We start from the raw sequence: 22,629 nt of genomic DNA on the forward strand, positions 1-22,629 counted from the left end.
CCTTTGTGGCTTACAGACTCCTTTGACGTCAGTAGCTGCGTTTTTGTCGTGCTCCACAGCAGGATCATTTACATAGTGGCCGTCATTCTGAGGTGAGTCAGGTACTCGCAGTTTCAGACTTAAGAGCAGGCCAGTCTACAAATTCTATTTATAGAAACTTGTGGTCGAGAGTTATTTTCCCATCTGCACGGTCACAGTCCGGTGGAGATTGAGCCCACTTATCGTCCTTTATGACAAGCTTGTGTATTCTCACACACCTGTTTGTCTCCATCGCTCCCTCAGCTCTATAAACCTTTTATTTCTGTACCTTGCCACATCTATTCCCTCCACGCTTCCACTTATCTTCCTTTTTCATACATGCCTCTCTTTCCTCACCTCCCCTCCTTTGACACTTTTGGCAGTTTCCCACAGAGCCATCTCTCTTGTTGCCTGTAGAATGGTGAGACATACAAGTTAGCAAAGTCCAAGAGTACACAAACTCTCACACATACCCTCTCGCTGTTTCTCGCTCTCTGGCAGTGAACCCGCAGGCACCTCCTTGGATTAGCCACACTAATTGGTCCAGTGTGCTGTCAGGAAGAAATTCCACATCAATGTTTCTCACCAATCTCATCAATACAAACCTGAGCCTAAATGTGCAAACCCTCTGCCTGTTTGTCTACCTCAATGCTCCAAGTCTTTTGTAAAATATCTTATATTACACAATATACCCTCCTTTCATGTGTTAAATTTGTATTGTCTTTCTTTCCGACAATCACCATCTTGCTGTTGTACATTTTAAGTTCCACAGATCTATTACCACAAGAGATGAGAAAGAGACAATAAAACATTACATACACATTGTTTTGTATCTGCAAAATAACACTGGATAACGGGAGCTGCTTTGATTGAGTCTAATAGGGGGATTTATGAGACTTGATTAACATTAATACCAGTCTTTTCACAAATGTGATACAGGATAAGGTGTAAAGCATTCATGTATTGCTTGGCTTAAAGGGGCTGCTGAATTTTTATTTTTCAGATTTCAACAAATACTGCAAAATAATCTAGCACAATCCTTTGTCCTGCTGCCACTGATGGAACCATTCTTTATGATACACACACACACACACACACACACACACACACACACACACACACACACACACACACACACACACACACACACACACACAGGCTCGTAGTCATCAGTGTGTGAAATAGAGCTTTCAGATTCTCACTATGAGTCTGTAGTCTGATGGACTTTCCTTCTGACAAATAGTGCGTGTGCGTCCCTGTGTGTGTGTGTGGGTGTGTGTGTACACCTTGTGTACTGCATGTACTTTCCTCTGTTCGGAGAAGAGAACCACTTGTTGTTCTGCCACAGCACCCAAGCTTAATTGGCAGCTTTAAAACCTGCCTGGCAGAGGCTCATTTCAGGGCGAATTGCCTTTTCGTGCAGCGAGACTTCGACACACTTGATGAAAGAAAAGGTCCAGAAACCCAGTTTAGTTGCATGTTGTTGACAGAATGCCCATGTTGACACACAGATGGAGGAATCACTTTATTAATGTGAACACACATGCTTGTGTTTCATCTTTAGGCTTTTATTGAATGTATTTTATATTTAAACCACATATCTGTTCCAAAACATGAACTACTTTACTATAGCTGACCAGTAATTATTCTACAACATAGTATAAAGTGCTTAATACCTTTTGTAGGTACAACTCAAGAGCAGTATCACAACATTTTGCCTTCTCATCCACCTCAAAGTGACTTTCTCCACAGAGATATATGCTGCAGAGGCGATAGTCATAACTTGGATGAACATATTACATTTTTAATGAAACTTGAAAGCTAGAGATGACTATCCCTCCTGCAGCAATAATGATTTTTCTCCCACTGCTCAGTTTTTTCAAAGTAAGTAATGCTTATGCAACCTTTCCCTAAGCCTTTCTTAGCTGCCACATGTCTCCCTGTGTTTCAGTCAGGCTGAAATAAAGTCTTACTGTGCAGAGGAAGTTTTAGGTTTATATGTGCGTGAATGAAAATGGAGCACCAGCGATGACGACGTTGCATGAAAAAAACATGCACATCCATAGTGACTACAAGTTACGTTTATAGATGTGGCCGAAGTTTTAAGTCCTGGTGTTGGCCAACGTCATCTTTGTTTTTGGCCATCACCATATTGGCAACCAGAGGTGACACAAGAGTGTGGAACAAACACTGAATAAGACATTTTTAGGCGACCAAAACAAATAACTATAATGACCTGAAAACACTGTGAAAGATTTAAAGTTGTAAGAAAAAAACTCAGACAAATCCCGGGCTGGACCACGTTGTGGTAGCTACCGTCCTGTCAATCGCAAGGTAGCCACGCCCTAAAGCATTCCTTGCTTGATCATCTAATTCACTCCAAATGGGACCAAAATGTACAAATTAAGAATATTTTAAAGTAGTGATTGAGACCATACACTCATGTTTACAATGTTTGCTGAGGTTATACATCAAGTAAGAAGTAGGGAAATTTTTGCATTGACTTTTATACAATTTGACTTCTTTTTGCAACCAAAGGAGTTTAAGGAGTTTTTTTCTATAAGAGCCCACCGATACGGCTTACAGCACTAAAATCAGAATGAATCAACGATCCATATTGCACAGTTAAGCCAATTATTATCACTGCAAGGGACATTCCCTCATTACCTTACTGGTAACCCTCACCTTTTCAGTCCTTACCTCTTTTAATCAGAAAGACTGACATTCACTATCACTTTGCTGCTCGAGACTTTTCACTGCAACCCTAATTAGGCCGAGGTAATTTAGCTCTAATGGCCTCATACATCTCAGTAAACACTTGCAAGAAGTAGAAAACTATTCAGACTCATTTATTATAAGCCTATGTATATCTGTACACCACAGCCTTCCTGCTAATGAGCAAATTGTCCAAACAGGTTCAATCTCTGTTATCAATGCTTGTATTCGTTAGCTTTTTCATTCTAATAGATGATGTGTGTAAGCGGAAGAGAAATCTGTCTTGTCCTGTCACTTCCCTCGTGTCTTTTCTCCCTCATGGCACATGTCAGTGTCCCTAATGAATACTTTGTGTCTTGAGTTGATGATTGTTCAATGCCAGTCACTCGGTTTGGACACTATTTACTCTATTTCCTCAATATTGCAAACCAGTCAATGCACAATTAGCTTCTGTTTGTGAGGGCGGGCTGAGAACTAATGAATTTGGGCTTGTAGCTCAGGGAGGAGAGTTTGATGACTCACTGCTGGGTTTCCATGATGTGTTTAGACTTTTTCACTCCTTTTTAAAAAGTTCAGTGTTAAAGTCAAGTCAGTGGGTTGCCAATAGCTGGCGTTATGGCCTAACTTTTGGGCTGTTCTGTGAATGGTTGAGTGTGTGTCTTGGGCGTCTTTAATACAATTCTATACTTTTTTGTTTCTTCAGTATTTCCCGGTGCAATGTCTTCCACTACTGAATTATACTGATTCTGTTTCTTCTCCGTGACTATCTTATTCATGCATTTGGATGTTAAAAGACACAAGACGAACATAGAATGAGAACTACTGAATGTGTGTCTTGTTTTCACTATAATGAGCAGCGCATTCACCTCTAGCTCAATGATATTTGAGCATCATTCACTCTAGACTTTGACATTTAAATGAATTGTTTTCTTTGCAATTTATACATGAGGTCTAGAAATCCATCCTCACTGAACGCACATGAGAACGTAATGTTTTTAGAAACCCTTTCCTCTCACACTGGTAATCCTGTTTCAACCAGTTATACACACCACTATATAAATACAAATCCTGATGATGTAATCAAGGTTAATTCCGTGTTATGAGACGACAATTTATAACAGAAAGCCTGCATTATAAAGTAGAGAGCATGGAGATGTTTACCAGACAAGGAGAGTCCAATTGAGTCACAATATGAGACTGTTTTCTTATAACAAATATTGAGTAAAAGTTAACCAGACCTGGTTTGTGTGGGTGAGGCAGCGATTCATTCAATATCCATTAACCCTTCATCTTCTTTATCTATCCACTAAAATCAGTGGAGGACACCACTCATAGCAGTGGTCATCCCTGCTGTCATAAACAAGGAATGTGTTCTTTAGATAATTACAATTTGACCTCAGGTGTGAGTCAAGTTGGTAGAAGGTACAAAGGACAAGAGAGAACATTATAAAGTAGAACACAGAAAGAGAAGTAGGAGTAATGTTACTCAGAAAGACATTGAATGAAATTAAACTGAGAAAGGGAGATGCTCTTTTAAGATATTTGGCTATATAAAGCTCTGGATACAGACATACGTGATTGTTATTTTAGCGCCATCGTTGGTGGCAAAACAGCTGTGGTCCAATGGTTTTTGTAGGGTGACATTTGGTCTTTTCCTTTTCATGTTCTAATCCCTATGTTTCCCCCCCCCTCTCTTTGTAGGTTTCTAAAAAGGTCGCCGATCTTATTCTGGAGAAACAGCCTGCTTATGTCAAGGTAAGCTTCCAGTGTTCGCTGACGACCACATAAAACAACGCTTATATTTACCTTTTTTTTTGAGTAGTGGGGGTTGCTTGCCATTTTTTCTTCTTTTTATGTTTGGATCAGGTTATTTTGATGTCAGTGAATGTGTTCCTGTGGGGTTTGATTGTTTTGATTTCTGCCACTTTGGATTGCATTTGAAAGCTCTTCCTTAATGGCTGGTATCGATAATTTTAATTGAACTTTGCAAGAACTGAATATGAATTGAGAGAACTGAATGTGAAAGTATGTTGAAAGCAGAGGTCGCGTAAACCAAATGATTTCTCTCATCTAATTTTTTGGGAACATTTTATTTTGACAGACTACAAGACTCATGTTTGAGTGAGAGCATGTTTTTGTCCACTAAGGGTTGTTGAGTCGTGCCCTTGCAGCTGCTCAACTGGAGCAAAAGGAGCACGTACTGCAGGATTTCCTCAGTGAAATGCTTTCAGGTTAGGGAAATCCCTTGTTCAGAAATTCTGGTAATATCAGTCTCCAGTAGGGCAGCAGAGCATGACTTCAGCCTTAAATTAATACGACCGTGAGAAGTCGTCTGTCCGAGGAAAAAAATAATTACAGTCGCCTCTGGAGCAATCTCCTTTGATGCGTTTGATTACACATAAGCGAGCACCCAGTTTACATCCACGTAGTCCAGAGGAAGATTTGAGTTCAATTATTTTAGATTGTTTGTTCATATATTGATTGTCAAAATTGCATCGTTCATATTTGCCGGTTTAGGCACAATGGTTTTCGCTGTTACTCTGATTTTCTGGCTGCATCAAGTGTGCTTCAAAAAATGTGGTATCAATATAGTGCGTTGGCAGGAGACAAAATATTTTTAAGGAGTTGGTCTTTGGATTTATTTGATTTAGCAATCAAACTGCAAAAGTCCCATCAGATGCACCATTAGAGTTTGGTGAAGTATGTCTGTGGAGTCTTTGATCCCAGCAAAGCACAGCAGATGAACGCTTTAACAAATCTGGTATGGAGCGGTATTGCAGTGGAATTACCATTATTGTTAAGCTTTTTGAAGGTCAGTCTAGAGATAGCAAATTGATCATTACTTTAACTCTGCTTAGTTAAAATGACAGCATGGAAAATGTGCTTAACCTGCATCTCTGAGGCACCCCTCACTGTTCAGAGCACCTTCTAAGAGGCTTCATCAGTTTCTCCCCCCCTTTTTTTTTTTATCCCAATGCATCTTATCTCCTCTTTGATATCTTATCAAACATGTACACAGAAACACACACTGCTGCAGAAACACAGCCACAGGGCACAATGGTACTTCTCCCCAGTGCTTGCGCGCTCCGTATAACACATCAGTGAAAACATAAATTGTGCAAACACATACTCCCATGCCTCAGTGCCTGAAATGATGCGTCCACTAGCGATCATGCTGTGAGTCATACAGCTGTGTGAATAACCTTTCTTCTGTTGGGCCCTGTGTCTGATCACTGTTCTTACACACACTCGTAAAGGGTCAACAGTGCCATCTAGGGCAATGCACGCCAGAACAATTATCATTGATTGATTTACAAATGTTGATTACGAATTAATAATGTAAATTCTTCAGGAACCCACATTTAGCTCTTCTATACTTTAATTATTGTACCTCTACAATTTAATTTGGTTTTCTGAAGTGATCATATGTCAAATTATTGTCCACGAGTTTAAAGTGTGATCCAGTTAAATCGCTGGATCGCTAAAACATGAAGCGTGTCAATTTAAAATGCCAGCCCTCTTTTATCTCTCCTGGTAAAAAGAGACAGGTTAGAATTGATTGGCCAACTGCATGACCACTTGCCAGGAAAGAAAGATTGCTTTTTTTTTTGGAGTCCAAGTTGGAACTAATTTGCACCAGGTAGCTCTGACAAGGTCATCCAACACCGTTGGAAAGGGTTTGGACTGGTATTCAATTATTTTCAACTGGAAACACTTATTTGTTACAGTTCCTGCCTTTGTTTGTGTTCCGCAGTTGCCTTCTTTGAAAAAAAAAAAGTATTTGTAATTTGGCAGTCATACCAGACAATTACCGGTACATGGGGCCATTTCATCTGGGAGACTAAATTGACAGGGAAATTCTGTCTAATATGGGTAGGGGTTTGCGGGTATGGCCACACAGCCTTTAGGTGACTGTGTGGGAATGTGTAAACATTCTTCTATATGCATAATTAGAATGTATAGGTAGGATGGGTAACAGGGAGCCAGTGCATAGCCAATAGGTTTGAGGGTCACAGGGAGGACCTCTTATGAATATATGAATAAAACAAATCTAAAAGCTAAAAAAAATCTGCCTTTGAATAAAAATCTCTCCGTCTTTGACCTACACTTCCCACACCACTGCAAGTTTGTGGAAATTGTAGGATTGTAATTTCGTTGTTGTATAGTTGCGTGTACAGTACTGAGAGATCCATACATACATTTATGTGGTGTTATTTATTAGAATCCAGCCTGTCATCACTTGAAGATTAATTCCTCGCTTCGAAGGGTCTTCCCAGTCATGCATACCAACTCTTTAACCCGTTCATCTGCTAAAAACTGACTGAACAATTGTCAATGTCCACTTCTGTGCACAGTTGCAGTATTTCCCGTTGTACAGTTGCAGCTGATTTAGTCAGGTTAACTGTAGCTTACAGAGGGGATAGATGGTTCAGAGCAGTGGTAGACAACAAATTGAAGCCTAAGGCTACATACTGAGCACTCAGCATGATGACTGTGTTTTTGTGAGTGTGTGATTCTGTTTGAGGCTAAATGTTTGGATTCAAGCTGTTTTGGTCTCTTCCTGTGTGGATTTGTGCACATAACTGAATGCATGAGTGTTTTTACACAGCGTTATTGACGAAGGCTGGTGTGTTAATAATGGGCATCTTAATAAGGTAGAGAATGAAGACTCACTATGTGTTAGTCTGGTGTGGTGAAGCGAAATAATAGTTTCTCTTGGACACAGGAAATGAATGTCTCCTTCCTTGACCAGATTTGACATTTATTTTGAAACTGATCAAACTATTAATAAATTGAATTAAAACCAACCAGCACTATGCACTGTTACATCCCGGCTCTAAAACTGTGACAAAAGCAGGTTTACTAACATAAAGATATCAGTAATGATGTGTGATTAATTTTCAATCAGGTCTGAAGCCCAGGAGAGGAAACACTTGGCTTTGCACAGCACTGATGTAAACCATTGACGGATTTTGCATCACTTTTATGATGTAGGTGAAGTTAGGAATTTGGGATTCTGCTACAGCTTGATCCCCAGTGACTTTTTTTATGAGTCAGGCTTTAGTGAATTTCAAACTATTGCAAAGTCCAGACGTAATTATAAAGTTCCGTTGGTGTGGGTGCAAAAGACGCGGCAGCACTGTTCCCAGTCTGTGAATCAGGCTCTAAATTATTCGTCTGCTCGACCCGGTGTGTCAGCCGCGTCCCAGCCAGGTTCTACGGCTTTGATTGCAAGGGCATTTTCTGAGGACAAATTTGAATCTACGTCTGAGTACAAAGGCCACTGTGGTAGCTTATTGTATGAATAAACTGTTATAACTAATGCCTTTTGAAAGCTAATTTGATTTGAAAATGCATCACTATGCAAGTTATCCATATTTTAAGGTAATTATAGGTCTAATCAGTGTGTTGATATCTCTGCTCATAAAGTTTTAGTTTTCGTGAAACCAATTCTTAGAATTAGATGTTGTCGACTGTCCTACATTAAACCGGCCTTGAGCATAAAAATGGTCACATGGTGCATGTCCCCTCAGAGAGTACCTGGGCTGTTGAGGGAACCCTTGTAAAACAGTTCTGAGGGCTTGTCATTGTCTAAACACTCGAGATCATGAGGGCAGATTGGTTTGATGGGATCATTGATCCCGTTCCCACAGCTGAATTGACACTTTGGTGCTATTGTTGTTGTTTTTATGGCTGTGGAAAATTAATTTCCCGGGACTACATTCTGTGGGTAAGGGGTTGTTTCATGGATGACAGTGTTATGGAACCATTTTTGTGAACACAGGACCTTTTTAGGGCGGTGATGCAACATAAAACATCAAGATAAAAACACAACAAGCATCTCCCACTTCAGACGTGTATTCTGGCAGATCAAAGAAATAGAAACAAAGAGAGGAATAGAAAAGTTTTCAATAAAACAGCTATGCAATTTGTTGCCCGGTCCTATTTTTGGCTGAGGGAGAGTCGCCCTCAGCAGAGGTCACTAAGGTGGTATAATAACTGAACTCTCAGACCAGAGAGTCTGTTGATCCTTTTTTTTCCAAATGTCAAAGCTCTGAAGAAAGGAAGCTTTTCTCTGATTATCTGTATTTTTGCAAGTTGTTCCTCTGAACATTACATTTTAGCACCGATGATGCCTGCCTACCATAATGACATCATCTATTATATCTATCTTCATAAAATGTTCACAGCAGGATGCATATCAATGTCTGTGAGTGCTCTCACAAATGTGTTTTTGTGCATGTGAGCATTGCAATTCATGTCTGCGCAGTAGCTGGGTAAATGGCATTATAACGAGCATATTTCACTGGCAACTACAAGAATACACTAGTCTAAAGATATCTTTGCATCCTATAGATTTTAAAGGCCCTCAGTGTTATAATAAGGTGATGGGGCTTCTTAGCACAGTACAGATACTTTAGCAGTTTTTGTAATAAATATTAAAACATTCTTTGGAATTTTAACATTAACTTTAACTTTGAAATGTTTCACAGTTTTCAGATAATGGTATGCTGTATGCTGCGTTTTTCTTTTTCTTTTCCCACACTCATTTCTTCCTTGTTTACAGGAACTGGAGCGAGTGACTGCGTTACAAACCAACCTGCAGCTGGCAGCGGTCATTTGCACTAATGCAAGGAGGTAATGCTGTTCCACTACATACTATTCACTAAATGAAATGGCCCATTCAAACTGCACCTGCATATTAAGTGCTGTCCTCACACCATGATAACGTTCCTTTCCTTCATATATCCTCCGTCTGTTAAAATGGTCCAAATTATAAAAGATTCTGTCTTGTTTCTTTTAATAAAGTAGAAATAAAACATATCCTACTCTACATGGCACTACAATATGTTATTGATTTGTTGTTTAGGCTTGTTTTTACATTGCAGTGGGTGACCAGTCAAGTGTTTAGTAGTTGTATACTGTTGTTTTGTAATTTCCTCATACATATTATTTTTGTAAATTTGTAGTAATGATTATTAATTTAGAATGCTCAATTGCACATTTTGCTGAGTCTGAAATCTAAAAATCTTCAACCATTTATAATATGAATGTGTCCAAATGTGCAATTTTATCAAATATAGGTATATATATATATATATATATATATATATATATATATATATATATATATATATATATATATATTTATCTAGTGGAACCAATAACCATGTACTGTATGTTTGTGCATTTTCGTGTATGTTTATTTTTCAGGGCTGGGCAAAGTTGAAAAAAATTAATCGTGATTAATCGCATAATTTTTTGTTTGTTTTGCATGCTTTTATTTTAAAGTAATGTTACCAGAACAATATAACAGCACTCTGGAGCAACAACAAGTTAACATACATACATATATAGTTTATAAATGTATATTTTCTTTTGAACAGGTACTGTTAAGTAGTAAGGATCCCTGTGAGGGACAAGGCACTACTTCTTTGGTCCATGTTCAGTCTGTTGCTTACCTTAAAGACATTAAAGACCAGTCATTGAATCACTTTATACAAAAGCAAAAAGTGCTTTTCATGTTTTCAGTTCAGTTTTTCTTCCTCAGTCAGAAAAGTCCAGTCTGTGTTGACTTGAACAAGTGCACTAACGTCTGGTTGAATGAGGTGGAGATATGAAGGACGGCTGATAGGTATCAGCGGCGGCTCAGCGCATGTGCGATTAATGTTCAATCCGGGTCCGCTGAGCCTGCAGCGCGAGCTGCCGGTGACCGCTTGTGAAGCTTTGAGAGGCGACTCGCTCGCGCAGTGCTCGTTAAGGACAGAAACTACAGAACAATACGTGCTTTCGCGTCTGGCTCAAGTCGGCAAATAGTCCGGTAATGCTACGGAAGCCCAACGGCAGAAGTAAATTATCGCCTTCAAAGTAAAAGCTCCCCAAATTTTTTTTTTTTAAATAAAAAAATACAGTTAACCCATGATCAAATAATTAACGCCGTTAATTGATTGAAAAGTTAACGCAATATTAACGCGTTAACTTGCCCAGCCCTAGTATTTTTATAGATGTATATTGCAGTTCATTCCCACTGTACAGCGTAGTGTATCATTAAAGCTCATCACTATGTATTGGACTTTTAAAATGCACGCTGAGCTCAGTAGTATGTGTGTTGATGCTATTTTCATCCTGTGCTGCATCTTCTTCTGTAAAGGCAACTGAGCATGGCGAAGGAGGGGTTCACAGAAGCCAGCTTGGGTCTCTTGTCCAATCAGAGGAGGCGACAGCTGCTGACAGGCCTGCTTAAGTCACTGAGGACCATCAAGACACTGGTAAAGAATTTACTGACATACACGTGTTAGTTATTTTTGTGCTGTCGTGGTTCATTTACTATATATTTCTGAACTGCAAGGTGATTTATTTAGTGTTTAGTCCCATAGGAATTTTTTGTTTCCATGTTTGTGTTATTTTAGTTCACCTTGGGAATCTGACCTACCTACGACAAGATTGTCTGCCAGTGTAACACTGTTGGGAAACAAATAGATGTATTCTACAGTAATCATTGTATGTGGTCCTCCAATGATTTAAAATTAATATCAAAGTTATCAAACATACTCTGTTTTCATTATTTACTTATTTGCTTTGATCATTTGATCTAACTCTTATCATTAAGATATTTCACTAACATGGGCATCGCAGAAAAGTGTGTAACTTGTGTTGAACTAGTTATTTTTTAACCCTTTGCCCAGATGGTTGTTTCATGCAATATTCATGTCTTTTTTTGTGCCTTTTTTATTCTCACAGCAAAGAACAGATGTTAGACTCAGCGAGATGCTTGAGGTATTGTATTCATTTCTACACACACACACACACACACACACACACACACACACACACACACACACACAAACAACCATGCAGAGATATGTTTATTATTGACTTAAAAGGTCAAACATCAATCAGGATTCTGCATTGAAAGCCAAACCCACACAAACACGAGACATTCCCACAAATGCGTATCTATTGTGAAGGTCAGTTGATGCACGTGGAATGGATTTGGCTGCCACTGGGTCTTATCCTAGTTATCCACTGTGTATCTTCTGTAACAACCATTTTGAAGAACGTCTATCAAAACGTATGCAAAAGTTACACGTATCACTGTCGTAATCCAGAATGATCAAATGGTTACTCCTGATGTTATTAATAAAATGCTTTCAGATTATACTGTACTGTTTTTCATACATTTAATTACCTCAATTCCTTGTTTCTGTAGGAGGAAGACTATCCAGGTGCAATCCAGCTCTGTCTGGAATGTCAAAAGGCTGCCAGCACCTTCAAACACTACAGCTGCATCAGGTACAGTATGAACAGATTGATAAAGCGAGTTTAGTTTTATCCTAAGGAGAGCTGGCAGGACTTCATTTTATATAGTTGAATGGAAAGGTTTTTATTTTAATAATTTGTTTTGATAGTGATTAAACACAACATAATGAATCTTCATCGCTCTCTCATCCTATGTAAGACAAGAATGATTTCAAAGTAAAGTATCTATTTTAGATTCTGTGCATATGTGCATTGCCGCATTGACTACCGGAGGGGCAATTATCTGTGTCCCTTTGATTTCCTGTGTAACTGTGCTCAATTTGTGGTAGTATATGGGTGCTGCAGTGGTCTTTTGTGTGTATCGATTAAGGATTAATCAAGTATGCACATCACTGCTGACTTCTTTCCTCTTCCTACGACACCACTTACGGAATCTCAGTATTTTGTGAAGAGGTTTGTGGGAATGAACGTCTTTAGTCACTCCCAACACATGCCAGCGAAACACAAATATAATGTTTTACTGCTGTAATTGTTTTCTGTTTTGTCATGCACAATCTTGTGTGTGTGTTTGTCTATTTTCAGAAAAGAGCACTAGTGTCACAAAACAGTGAGCTCCATGTCAACAGAGCTTTGTGGAAACTCACAGATACAGATATTTGAAACAAAACCTTAACATTTTACCTCTTCACCTCGCTGTGACAATGTCTCTGTATTTACATGCAGTCTAGGTGTGTAATCAAATGTGTCTCTTGCAGATGAATAGACATTGTGTTGCCCTTTTCACCTTTGCTTTCCTATGCAATATGCAAATACTGCTTCCTGTATATAGCAGATTTGAACATTGCTGCATTGATCACACATCTGTCAGGCATTGCATTAGCATGCACATTGTACTTAGGCATTCTGCCAAACATTGCTAGAGCCCTGACTGCAGCATTGTTCTTCCCGAAGGAGCTAGTTGCCGGTCTGCTGCGCTAGTTTAACCTTGTAGCTATGCACTTCCATGTGCTGCTGAATGCCCTACGTGCTTTAATACCTGCCCTTCTTTTGTCCCTGTCCCCAACCCTTTAAAGTCAACATGGTTTTACACATGCTACATCTCAGTCTATTTCATCAGACTTTGTGAGTATTCTGTTGTTTCAACAACAAAAATCACTAGAGATCAAATGTTATGCTGGCATAGAAAATGCTAGTTATTATTATTTTTTACCAGATGTCATACAAATTGTGTCTGGGTTTTCCTTCTTTTACCAGATAATTACCATCTTAGGATTGACGGAGGGGGTTTGTTCAGATGTTCTAATGTATTTGAAGGACAGGCAGTTGAGCTGCACCTCCAAGAGGACCGAAGTATAGGAAGAGGGGCAAAGGGCTGCTACATTTTATCTGTGCAGAATGTCTAAGGTGTCTGTGCAAGCACTGCAACAGTTCACAGATTTATTCAAAGCCACGACCGTCCTGCTCCTCTTTGCGGTTGAAGTATATTTCCTTTTGAAGGCTGTATGTCAGTGCATATTTTTATGAAGTTCATCATGCGAGTTGTCGTTGTGTGTCACTTGGATTTGTGTTTACTTGTAGTGCTTTATTTAATCTGGCAATTTATATACAACTATAAACAAAGAGTACAAAAAAAAAAATAGGCCTTTTAGCACTCTCCACAACAGCTGGATTGTAAGACTGGGTCTGTTTTATTTTCACTCTGACAAGTTTGGTTTCACACTTACAAATTCAGCTGGACCACAATACTTTAGCCTGAGTCAATTTCTGAATTTTCTATTTGCCAACATAATTTTTTTTTGTTTGCTTGGAAGAGAGAAGATGCATATCTGTTTTTTTTTTCATGATGAGTACCACTTATATCATGGCAGCATAACTTCTCCTGAAAACTTGTTTTAGTCAGATGTTATCTGCTTCCAAAAGGTTTGGATTTTTTCATCTAAGCTACTGGACTTAAAAGTCAGTATACCATATACTCACAGCGTATTATGTTATTGGGATAGCATGCATTTAAGAGTAGGGATGAAGCTCAGAGAAGTCGAGAAGTCTAACTAGACAAACAAACAAAAGGTATAATGGAAACTAATATGAAATAGTTTTTCATGAAGCAGCGTCAGGGTGTCAACTCTTTGTGACCACGGAGCCCATAAATGACCCATGGAGAAAGACCTACAACACTAGAGATGTAAATCTAAATATTACATAAAACTTTGCTCTTAAAGAAAACAATCCGTGGCAAAAAATTCTGAGTATCATGCAAAACCCTTGAAGCACAGGAGTCCATATTTTGTCAAATTGGTATGTCAGCAGTCACTGTATAGGGGACTTGCCTCAAGGCCCTGTGGACACCTATTGCCAGCGTTAATTGAAAACGGGGTTTGAAAAACTACTCCCTGATTTCCACATAACTATTTAAATCCTTATGTTCCCTGCAGGGAACAGCTTGTTAATTAGGCTTCGCTCCGCATCTGTTATTTATGCATTCTGTCTGATCGTGGAAGGATGCCAGTATGTGGGGAGGAGCTTCATCTGCACATGCATGTACACTGACTGGACCGTGGGATTTGGCAACATATTCATGGGATTTAATATTGTCACCTGAGTTATTGGCTTTGAGTTGACCTCTTGCGTGATTAAAAAGCTTACATCTTACTCTTATCTGCTTTCTGGCCAAGAGTTATACGAGTACATTGATACCACCCTTGTGTCCGTAAGCTTAAGCTGGCAGGCTACGAACTCAGCTTCGCATAAAGACTTGAAATGAGGGAAAGCTGCTGGCCTGGCTTTGTCTTAAGTTCTAAACCAGCAGCACCTCTAAGCTCACAATTTACACCCTACCTTGTCTGTTTCTACCCTCAAGAAATGCCAGGCCAAGTCAGTGACTTCATCACTGGTTGTCGAGAAAGAGTGAAATAACTTAACTTCCCATTTCTGTTTCTATGTGGATTAAACAAACACAGTGTAATATATTAATTGTAATAATTGATCTTCACATCATGGAAACCCCTGTTAGCAAAGTCTAAAATGGGATTGGACAGCCAACCAGAGCACAAAATACAACACAACTGGATCCTTGGATGCTTGGTGTAAGATAAGGCAAACAAACCAACTTAATCTTCTATAATGTGTTCATTTCAGTCAGCCATTCTCTAATGTGATGGTCTCGTGTTTGGGGAAATTGCAGTGGTCCGGCCTTCTGTTGTGTAACAGGCGTGGAGCGCTACAAATTTGAAGTTGAGCTTGTCGCAATTTCTTTTCAGTGCTTTGTTTCAATCTGTTCCTTTACCCAAAAAAGCTGTGCGCCAGATCATCGTGCCATTTTACGTCATAATTACGTCAACGAGCGCTTCAGCAGCAACTCGCCGATAATGGTGCCGGCCATGCCAATTTGCTGCTTTTGTCGCTTGTAATGTGAACCTTGCCTCAGGTGTGTTGGTCTCTGAGTGCACCGGTATTGTGGGCTCGTTTCTTTTCTCTCATATGCTCTTCCAATACTGTTCCGTTTGTGGTTTAGCTTCAGCTAAACTGTTTCTCTACCACACTGCAACGTGGGAGTATAAAAAAAAAGTTCTGTGATGAACAGGGCATTTATCCTGTTGGCCTCTGGTCCTCTGCTGCGTCTCCTCGGTGTGGCTGCCAGAGCTGAAAGCCTTTGTTCAGCACTCTCCTGGGTCTTAAATATGGACATTCAGACGCGTTTCTGTAGGAGCCAGGACCTGACATTGATCCGCTCAACCTTATGTAGTTGAGCCAACTTATTTACTTTACGTGTTTTGTTTTTCTATTGGCTTCCAATTGTGGTTTCCTAGTGGAACAAGAATACTGGCTATGTTATCATGCTGTAGTTCATATCAACACATCGGATTTAGTTATTGTGAGGTAGACATAGAGATTGTGAGTAGCATTCCGTTGACATTTGCTTTTTTACACTGTTTGGTTGTTTAGTTCAGACGCTGATATTAAGCAGCTTCTTATTGACTCTTAAACAAACTTTTTAGCTCATAGCATTTCTCCAGATTGTGCTTACTGGTCATATATTGGTCTCCAATTGTGGAAACAGCGTTTTCTTTAGTTTGTTTCAACATTTTGGAACTGACTGGTTTTCAGTTGGCGTGTGTCCTTTTCTATCATACCTCTACAATATGTCTCTCTCTCACACACAGGCAGATAACAAAGGCTTACCGTGCATCACATTTTGAAATGGCAAATTCTCAATTTGTCACCTGTTTTCCAAACGACCTGTGGGACTCACTCTGCACTCTCCTGTGTTTCTCTGCTCCCTCCTTCTCACTCCCTTCACTCGATACCCAATTTAAGCTTAGATGCCTAATTAGCAATTTGTTGAGGACACACTCTCCCTTGGGCGTCTGCGGTCTCAGAAGGCACAACGTAAATGTAGGCTGACCTGAAAAAGACCCCGAGCAAAGCAGAGACAGAGGCAGGGAAAGGGTGTAACAGAGGATGATTATGAATGGGCGCAGTGCATGGGGACTCTCGAGGGAATTCAATTGATGTCTCAAGGACAGGGCAAAATAGTCGTGATTTCTGTTGCTACTTTGCAACTGTTCAGTTGAAAACATTTCCCAAGATGATGCAAAATCTGATTCCAGTGGTGTGTAGGTGTTTCCCATTTGTGATATTCTCGTACACACACAAGTATTGGTTGGAAATTCATCGCTCTCTTATACTTTTAATTCCCTTTTGCCCTGTTTCTTTAAAGGAGGGGAATTATGAGACGCATGGTTGCAGCCTGTTGACAAAGTGGTTCTATTTTAGATGACTTATCACAGTTACTCAGTTAATACAGAAGATCCGTTCATGGCTATTTTCCTTATTAAATGTCAGAATATATAATATGCTTGTGTTTCATATCATATTAAGAATATTTTGACTTTTTGGCTTTTAATTTGTCAAACCACAAACAAAGACATTTTAAGTAACTTGGATTGGATATTTTCCATGAATTTATTGACAAAACCGTTAATGTCTTGAGAATTAATTAATTGAAAATGTAATTTAAAATGACTAGTTATTTGACTCTTTTTCAGAATAGAGTTGCTAAATCTCAATAATCTCCTTTTTTGTCCCCTTCTCACAGTGAATTAAATTCCAAACTACAAGACACTCTGGAGCAAATAGAGGTATGTACCTTCCTGCTTTATCTCTAATTACGTTATTTAAGAGCGATATCAGTAAAAAGGTTTTTAGCAGTGAATAAGATTGTGCTCATTTTCCACAAGCCCTCATCTGAAAGAAGCAATTTATACTTCATTTTGATAGTTTGCCTTTCTCATTCTGGGTCCGCCAATATTGACACATTCAGAACGTAATTATTGTCTGTGTGCAAGCACAGCGAATGATATCAGTTTCATCTCTAGCTGTGTCGTGATAAAAGGTATGCAAAGCAATTTTCTCTGCACCATTGCTGCTGCGCTTGAGTAGATTAATTACTTACAGTCTTGTCTGTACACAAGAAAAAGGCGTGCATGTACACACACACACACACACACACACACACACACGCACAGCCGCACAGCAAGGTGCACGTTTGTTTTTCTGTCAGTATGAATTTGTGACTAAGCAAAGCAAAATTCTCTAAAATCACAAAGGTAAATGCTTGCATAACACACACACAGACACACAAACAGTCATCAAGAGTAGGATTTTAGTATTCACCTTTATCCTAAGAATGCTAAGAGCCAAAAGCACTATATTCACTATAAATACATATGCTCCATGTGCCATGTGCATGCTTTAAGAATAAAGTTTTTCATGGTGATCAGCCTCGTGTGTAATCTCTGTATTTATATGTAGTACTTGTTATAGTTTGTAGTCGAAGTAGTATTGACCAATCATTTTTGAGCAGGCTTTGGTTGAATGCAGGAAAACGGTCCTTGTGAAAAACAAGAGGCAAAACACATTGGCAAAACTGCATCTCAGAACTCACCGGCTATCGTCTGACCATGATATTTCCTTTCAAATCTTTAAAATTAGCTCGTAAACTGGCTGCCTATAAAACAACACAATCATACGGTATATGTCGTCTCTCAACTCCAACTACTTAAGAAAGTCGTCTATAGAAGAGGAACCAGCCAGTCAACCGAGAGAAGCCAATTTTTTTAATGAATAAAACTGCCCTCTATTCATGACCAAGCTCTGTAGAAATACAGATGTATTATCAGCTATTATTTTTGTTGCAACACTTTAAGTTAAATCATGATAACCAAAAACTAGAGTATCAATGTATTTACTAGAAAATAATTTGTCTGCTGGTTTTCCTACTACATATACTGAAATTATTCTAGAAAACTGTCAGGAACCAAACACTTTCACAATCTATATTCATTCATCAAATGATCCATCATAAAACATCTTTAAAATTCTGTTCATACAGATGGTTAATTGACTCACTAATTTTTTTGTAGTAGTTTCAGAAGGTACGTCAGCTGTAGTCATTGCATTACGTTTGAGTACAGCTTGTGAAGCGTGAGAAAATGTGTTGTGACACAATCCATGGGATCACTTATAGCATTTGTCAGCGCTATATAGTCTTTGAGGTTGTTACACATCCCTGTACAGCCAAACTTCCTGCTAACCTTGACTTACTTTCTTACCTCTCTTATTGGCTCTTTGTCAAAGACGAACACACACACTTGCATATAGACACCCACATCCAAGTCCAATTACCCGTGGCCTTGTGTGGTAGCTACACATCTATCTCTCTAAATCCCTGGTCTTAACATTCATAATCCCTCTCTTTTCTCTTCCTTTGTCATCTATCTATTTCTATCTCCAGGAGCAGCTTGACGTCGCCCTGTCGAAGACTTGTAAGCACTTTGATGTTTCGCACTACACCAAGGTCCAGCTGGCCTACACGCTCCTGGGCAAAACACAGGTCAGTGGTTTGACTCGTCCCAACGGGCCATGGGGTGGTGCTGAATATGACTGAGTATGATGGTCTGATTGTTGTCATCACTTTCCCTTATTGTTGAATTTCTTTGATAGATTGTGATCGGGTTATGATACTCCTTTCCTAACCCGTACTAGAATAATCTGGAGGTATTTGATTTTAAATTTAGATTAGAACAGTATACAATAATCTTCCACAACTTGCTGCTTAAACCATTATAGAAGATATGAGAATCATTTGTGATTATGTTATGCTCTGCTTGCTGTCAATCAACTCACACTCAACGACAAAAAAGAACAGAGCAATTCAAAATCCTTGGATATTATTTAGTAAGCTCTTGAAACATATTAATTAACCCACACACTCCATCATCTTTTACATTACATCTTCAAGATCTCACTTGGCCCTGATCTCTTTCTTCTGCTTTGAATTACATTTCTTATTTTTCTCATAGTCTTAATCTTATGCTTTCTTCTTTGGTGTAAAGCGCCTACCTCCTGTTTCTCATTGCTCTCTGATCTAGGTAATCAGTCAAGCCTTGAGTTGTTACACTTTGTGCTTTCATAATATTTTTGTCATCCATATAATAATAATAATAATAATAATAATTGTTGCTTTTCTATTCCAACTGGCTGAAATTAGTAGCCAACTAATGTTAATTGTCAACAATGATGAGGCAGCATGTTTTTCTCCCAAACTGCCGGAAATGTAAATTAAACTGTCCAGAAGGGAATGCGTCGTCTCTATTATAAAATGACTGTTTTTCTATGCAAAAAATATCTCTTCTGCATAAATGCTGCCAACGTACACTTCACAGCATTCATGAGTCAGGGTTTTTTGCCAAGTTCCAGTAATAAATACTAAAGAATCCTTGTTGAAGCCTCATTCTCATCCACACAACAACAAACCTATTGTGTCTTTGTTTTGCGAAACCTGAGCTCTTTTTGATCAATACAATGCATGCCTCTTGACATTAACAGTGATCAATGCTCATTGAGAATCCATTGTGTTTTTCTTATGATGTGATAATGAGTAGGTCCAGACTCCAAAGCTTACTGACGAGTTGTTCTTGGCTGCCTCTTGCCATTGCCCCTAACGGCTTGTTGTTGTCGTCTTTCTCCCTTTTTTCTCTTTGCTTGCACTGAATTGCACTTGAACTGATTATCACGTCCTCTCTTCATCTATGTTTCTCACTTTGAGCTACAGCTATGATCTTTGGATGACTCTGAGCTCTTACTGCAGTTTTCTTTTGATGCAGTGCACACAGATTTACACTTTTAATCTGAAACGTTTCCGAGGTACTTGGCATCACTAGGCTCTTGACCTACAGCAGCATACCTCAAACCATTTGTATTTTCTTAACACTGGTCTCTCTGGCTTTAGCTCTCATTACCAAACTGCCATAGCCTAATGAATTGTTTGGTATACGTAGCTGCAGATGAATGAGTCAGAAGTGAACTGAAGTGAAAACTCCCACCAGAACGGAGGGAAGGAATGTTTAAATTACTTTTGTGGCAGCAGGCAGTCAGAACAGATGGGGGCACCATTCTTTGGTAGGTGAGCTTGCAGTAAGACAGTATAATTGCGCCGTCTGAGCCCGCGTCTCCTGCAACTCCGGTGGCCTCAATTCACTCGGGTCCTGTAGCAGTGCTGTACATGGAAGCTGCAAAATACAAATGTGACTTGTGACAATAAACAACAAGAGACTTGATTTGCAAAGTCACAGCACTTAGTGCAGTGAAGTAAGATTGTACTTTGAGACGTTATTGATCAAATCATGATTATAAGCAATTTTTGTCTTTACTTGCTAAAGTAAGTCCCTGATTATTAACAAGAAATTAGGTAATGAGAAAGTCGTACTTAGTTAAAAAAGTTGGCTGCAATTATACGATGTGGTTTCCCTTTTAGCTCATTTTTAACCATCAAAACACAAAATAGCTCCTGTTAAAGGATTTATTTGCAGCAAAGTTTCAAGTACTATTTGGTTTTAATAAAAAAATAAAAATAAACATACACTTTTATTAATCCCCTTGGGGAAATTCTTCTCTGCATTTGACCAATCCTTGATTAAGGAGCAGTGGGCTGCCCTGTGAGGCGCCCAGGGAACAACAAGGGGTTAAGTGTTGTGCTCAGAGACACTTCGACGTGTGAACTGTGGGGGGACTGGATTGGATATTTTGCATATGATTCAAAATATCAAGTGTACAGCATAATCGCCAAGAAGTTTGATTTGCATTTTCCCTGCTGTAGGCCTTTTTTTTTTTACAGACCCACACTGGCCGCGATAGTGATGAACATCAGTAGTAATATCTTAAACATAGGTAGTTTTCATAACCGTGTATTGGTTATCTCTGCAGACTGCTATGGACCAGCTTCACATGCACTTCACCCAGGCCATCCACAACACTGTGTTCCAAGTGGTGCTGGGATATGTGGAGCTGTGTGCCGGCAACGCTGATACCAAGTTCCAGAAGATGCAGTACAAGGACCTGTGCACGGTAAGGGGATTTGTGTGTGTGTGTGTGATTTATTCCACCAGTATTCACCCATTTTGTCTGCAAACTGTAGCATTTGAGCTTGAAAAGTTTCAGTTCCCTTTGTTGTCAAGTGTTTTCAACGAAGGGAACTGAACAGAAACTTTTTTACTCAGTTAAGTGAAAACTTGCAATAGAACAAAAAACACCACCTGCAGAATGCTGTGATGGAAGTACGTAGAAAACCTGCATTCACTGTGCTACTTATATTATGCCTCAGGTATCCTTGTAGCCAAGCGAAGAATGCCTTAATTCATGACAAGGGATTCAATAGATTCTCCATGACGGTGTAGAGGGGAAAGTGATTCTTAGAATGGAAAGACAAGTATATTGTGTTCCCTCACTATGAGACAATTAATCTTGCTCACAATACAGAACCAATGCACTGCAGCACCAGCACTTTCTGTCGGGGCCCTCCATACTTGTCCACACGCCTCAGTACCCTCTGTCTTTTTCATTCCCTCCAGATCCAAATACTTCACATTTGCATGGCCAGCAGGGCATTACTTCAGTCAATTCATCATTAGCTTTTCCGGGATGAAGCTTGTGTTGTAGACTGACCTACAGCACTGTGTGGAGGTGTAGATGGAGGTATAAGGAAAGGTTAACAATTTGTTTTTAACGGTCTCTCCGGATATGTCAGTTGTGATATATTTTTTACCCCTCCCTGACTCTCTAGCTCCATGTATGGCCTTGCTGTTTTACTGCACATGTTTTAATATGACCATTGCCAGCAATCTAAATTGCCCTGCCCTTTACCTCTTACCTTTGTATTACCTCTCCACTCCTCAGCTCTTCTTCCTATAATTGTTTTTATTCTAGTTTAAGGCTTCTTTTAGTTTGGATTCGCTTAAGATCCAGGTGAGGTCAATGATACCGCCGCATTCAAGCTGACTGGTTGGTTCTGAGTGTCGGAGCTAAATAGAAGATTATCAGTTTCTCTGTCACTTCAAACTGAGTTTCAGCACACAGAGGGGGTTTTCAAGAGATGCTCAAAATCTGATGGTTTTAAAGACTTGTCTTTTTGAGATTTCAGAGTATTTGAAAGACCGTTCTGATGTTGTTTAGGACTTTGTGAAAGCGGAATGGCATTTGTTGACTAGTTTCCAAAGACTCTCTCGCTCATCAAATCTTTCAAATCAGCAGTAAACGTAGTCTGGAGAAATAATTTAAAGCAGTTATCCCCATGCTTTC

At 39.3% G+C, this 22,629-nt stretch overlaps 1 protein-coding gene across 2 annotated transcripts in view; it reads left to right on the top strand.

Moving 5' to 3' along the window:
* Window positions 1–22,629, top strand: part of vps50 (VPS50 EARP/GARPII complex subunit) — an 83,723-nt gene that overhangs the window by 10,869 nt on the left and 50,225 nt on the right. For both annotated transcript variants that reach the window (XM_068576317.1, XM_068576318.1), the window contains exons 5-12: window positions 4,435–4,488; window positions 9,302–9,372; window positions 10,886–11,003; window positions 11,476–11,511; window positions 11,945–12,027; window positions 17,090–17,132; window positions 18,788–18,886; window positions 21,259–21,399. In XM_068576317.1, coding sequence (XP_068432418.1) covers window positions 4,435–4,488; window positions 9,302–9,372; window positions 10,886–11,003; window positions 11,476–11,511; window positions 11,945–12,027; window positions 17,090–17,132; window positions 18,788–18,886; window positions 21,259–21,399 — 645 coding nt within the window. The remainder of the gene's footprint in view (window positions 1–4,434; window positions 4,489–9,301; window positions 9,373–10,885; window positions 11,004–11,475; window positions 11,512–11,944; window positions 12,028–17,089; window positions 17,133–18,787; window positions 18,887–21,258; window positions 21,400–22,629) is intronic.

The sequence above is a fragment of the Clinocottus analis genome, unplaced genomic scaffold (assembly GCF_023055335.1).
Source record: "Clinocottus analis isolate CAN_PGR_092001 unplaced genomic scaffold, fCliAna1.0.p SCAF_14, whole genome shotgun sequence".
NCBI lineage: Eukaryota > Metazoa > Chordata > Actinopteri > Perciformes > Cottidae > Clinocottus > Clinocottus analis.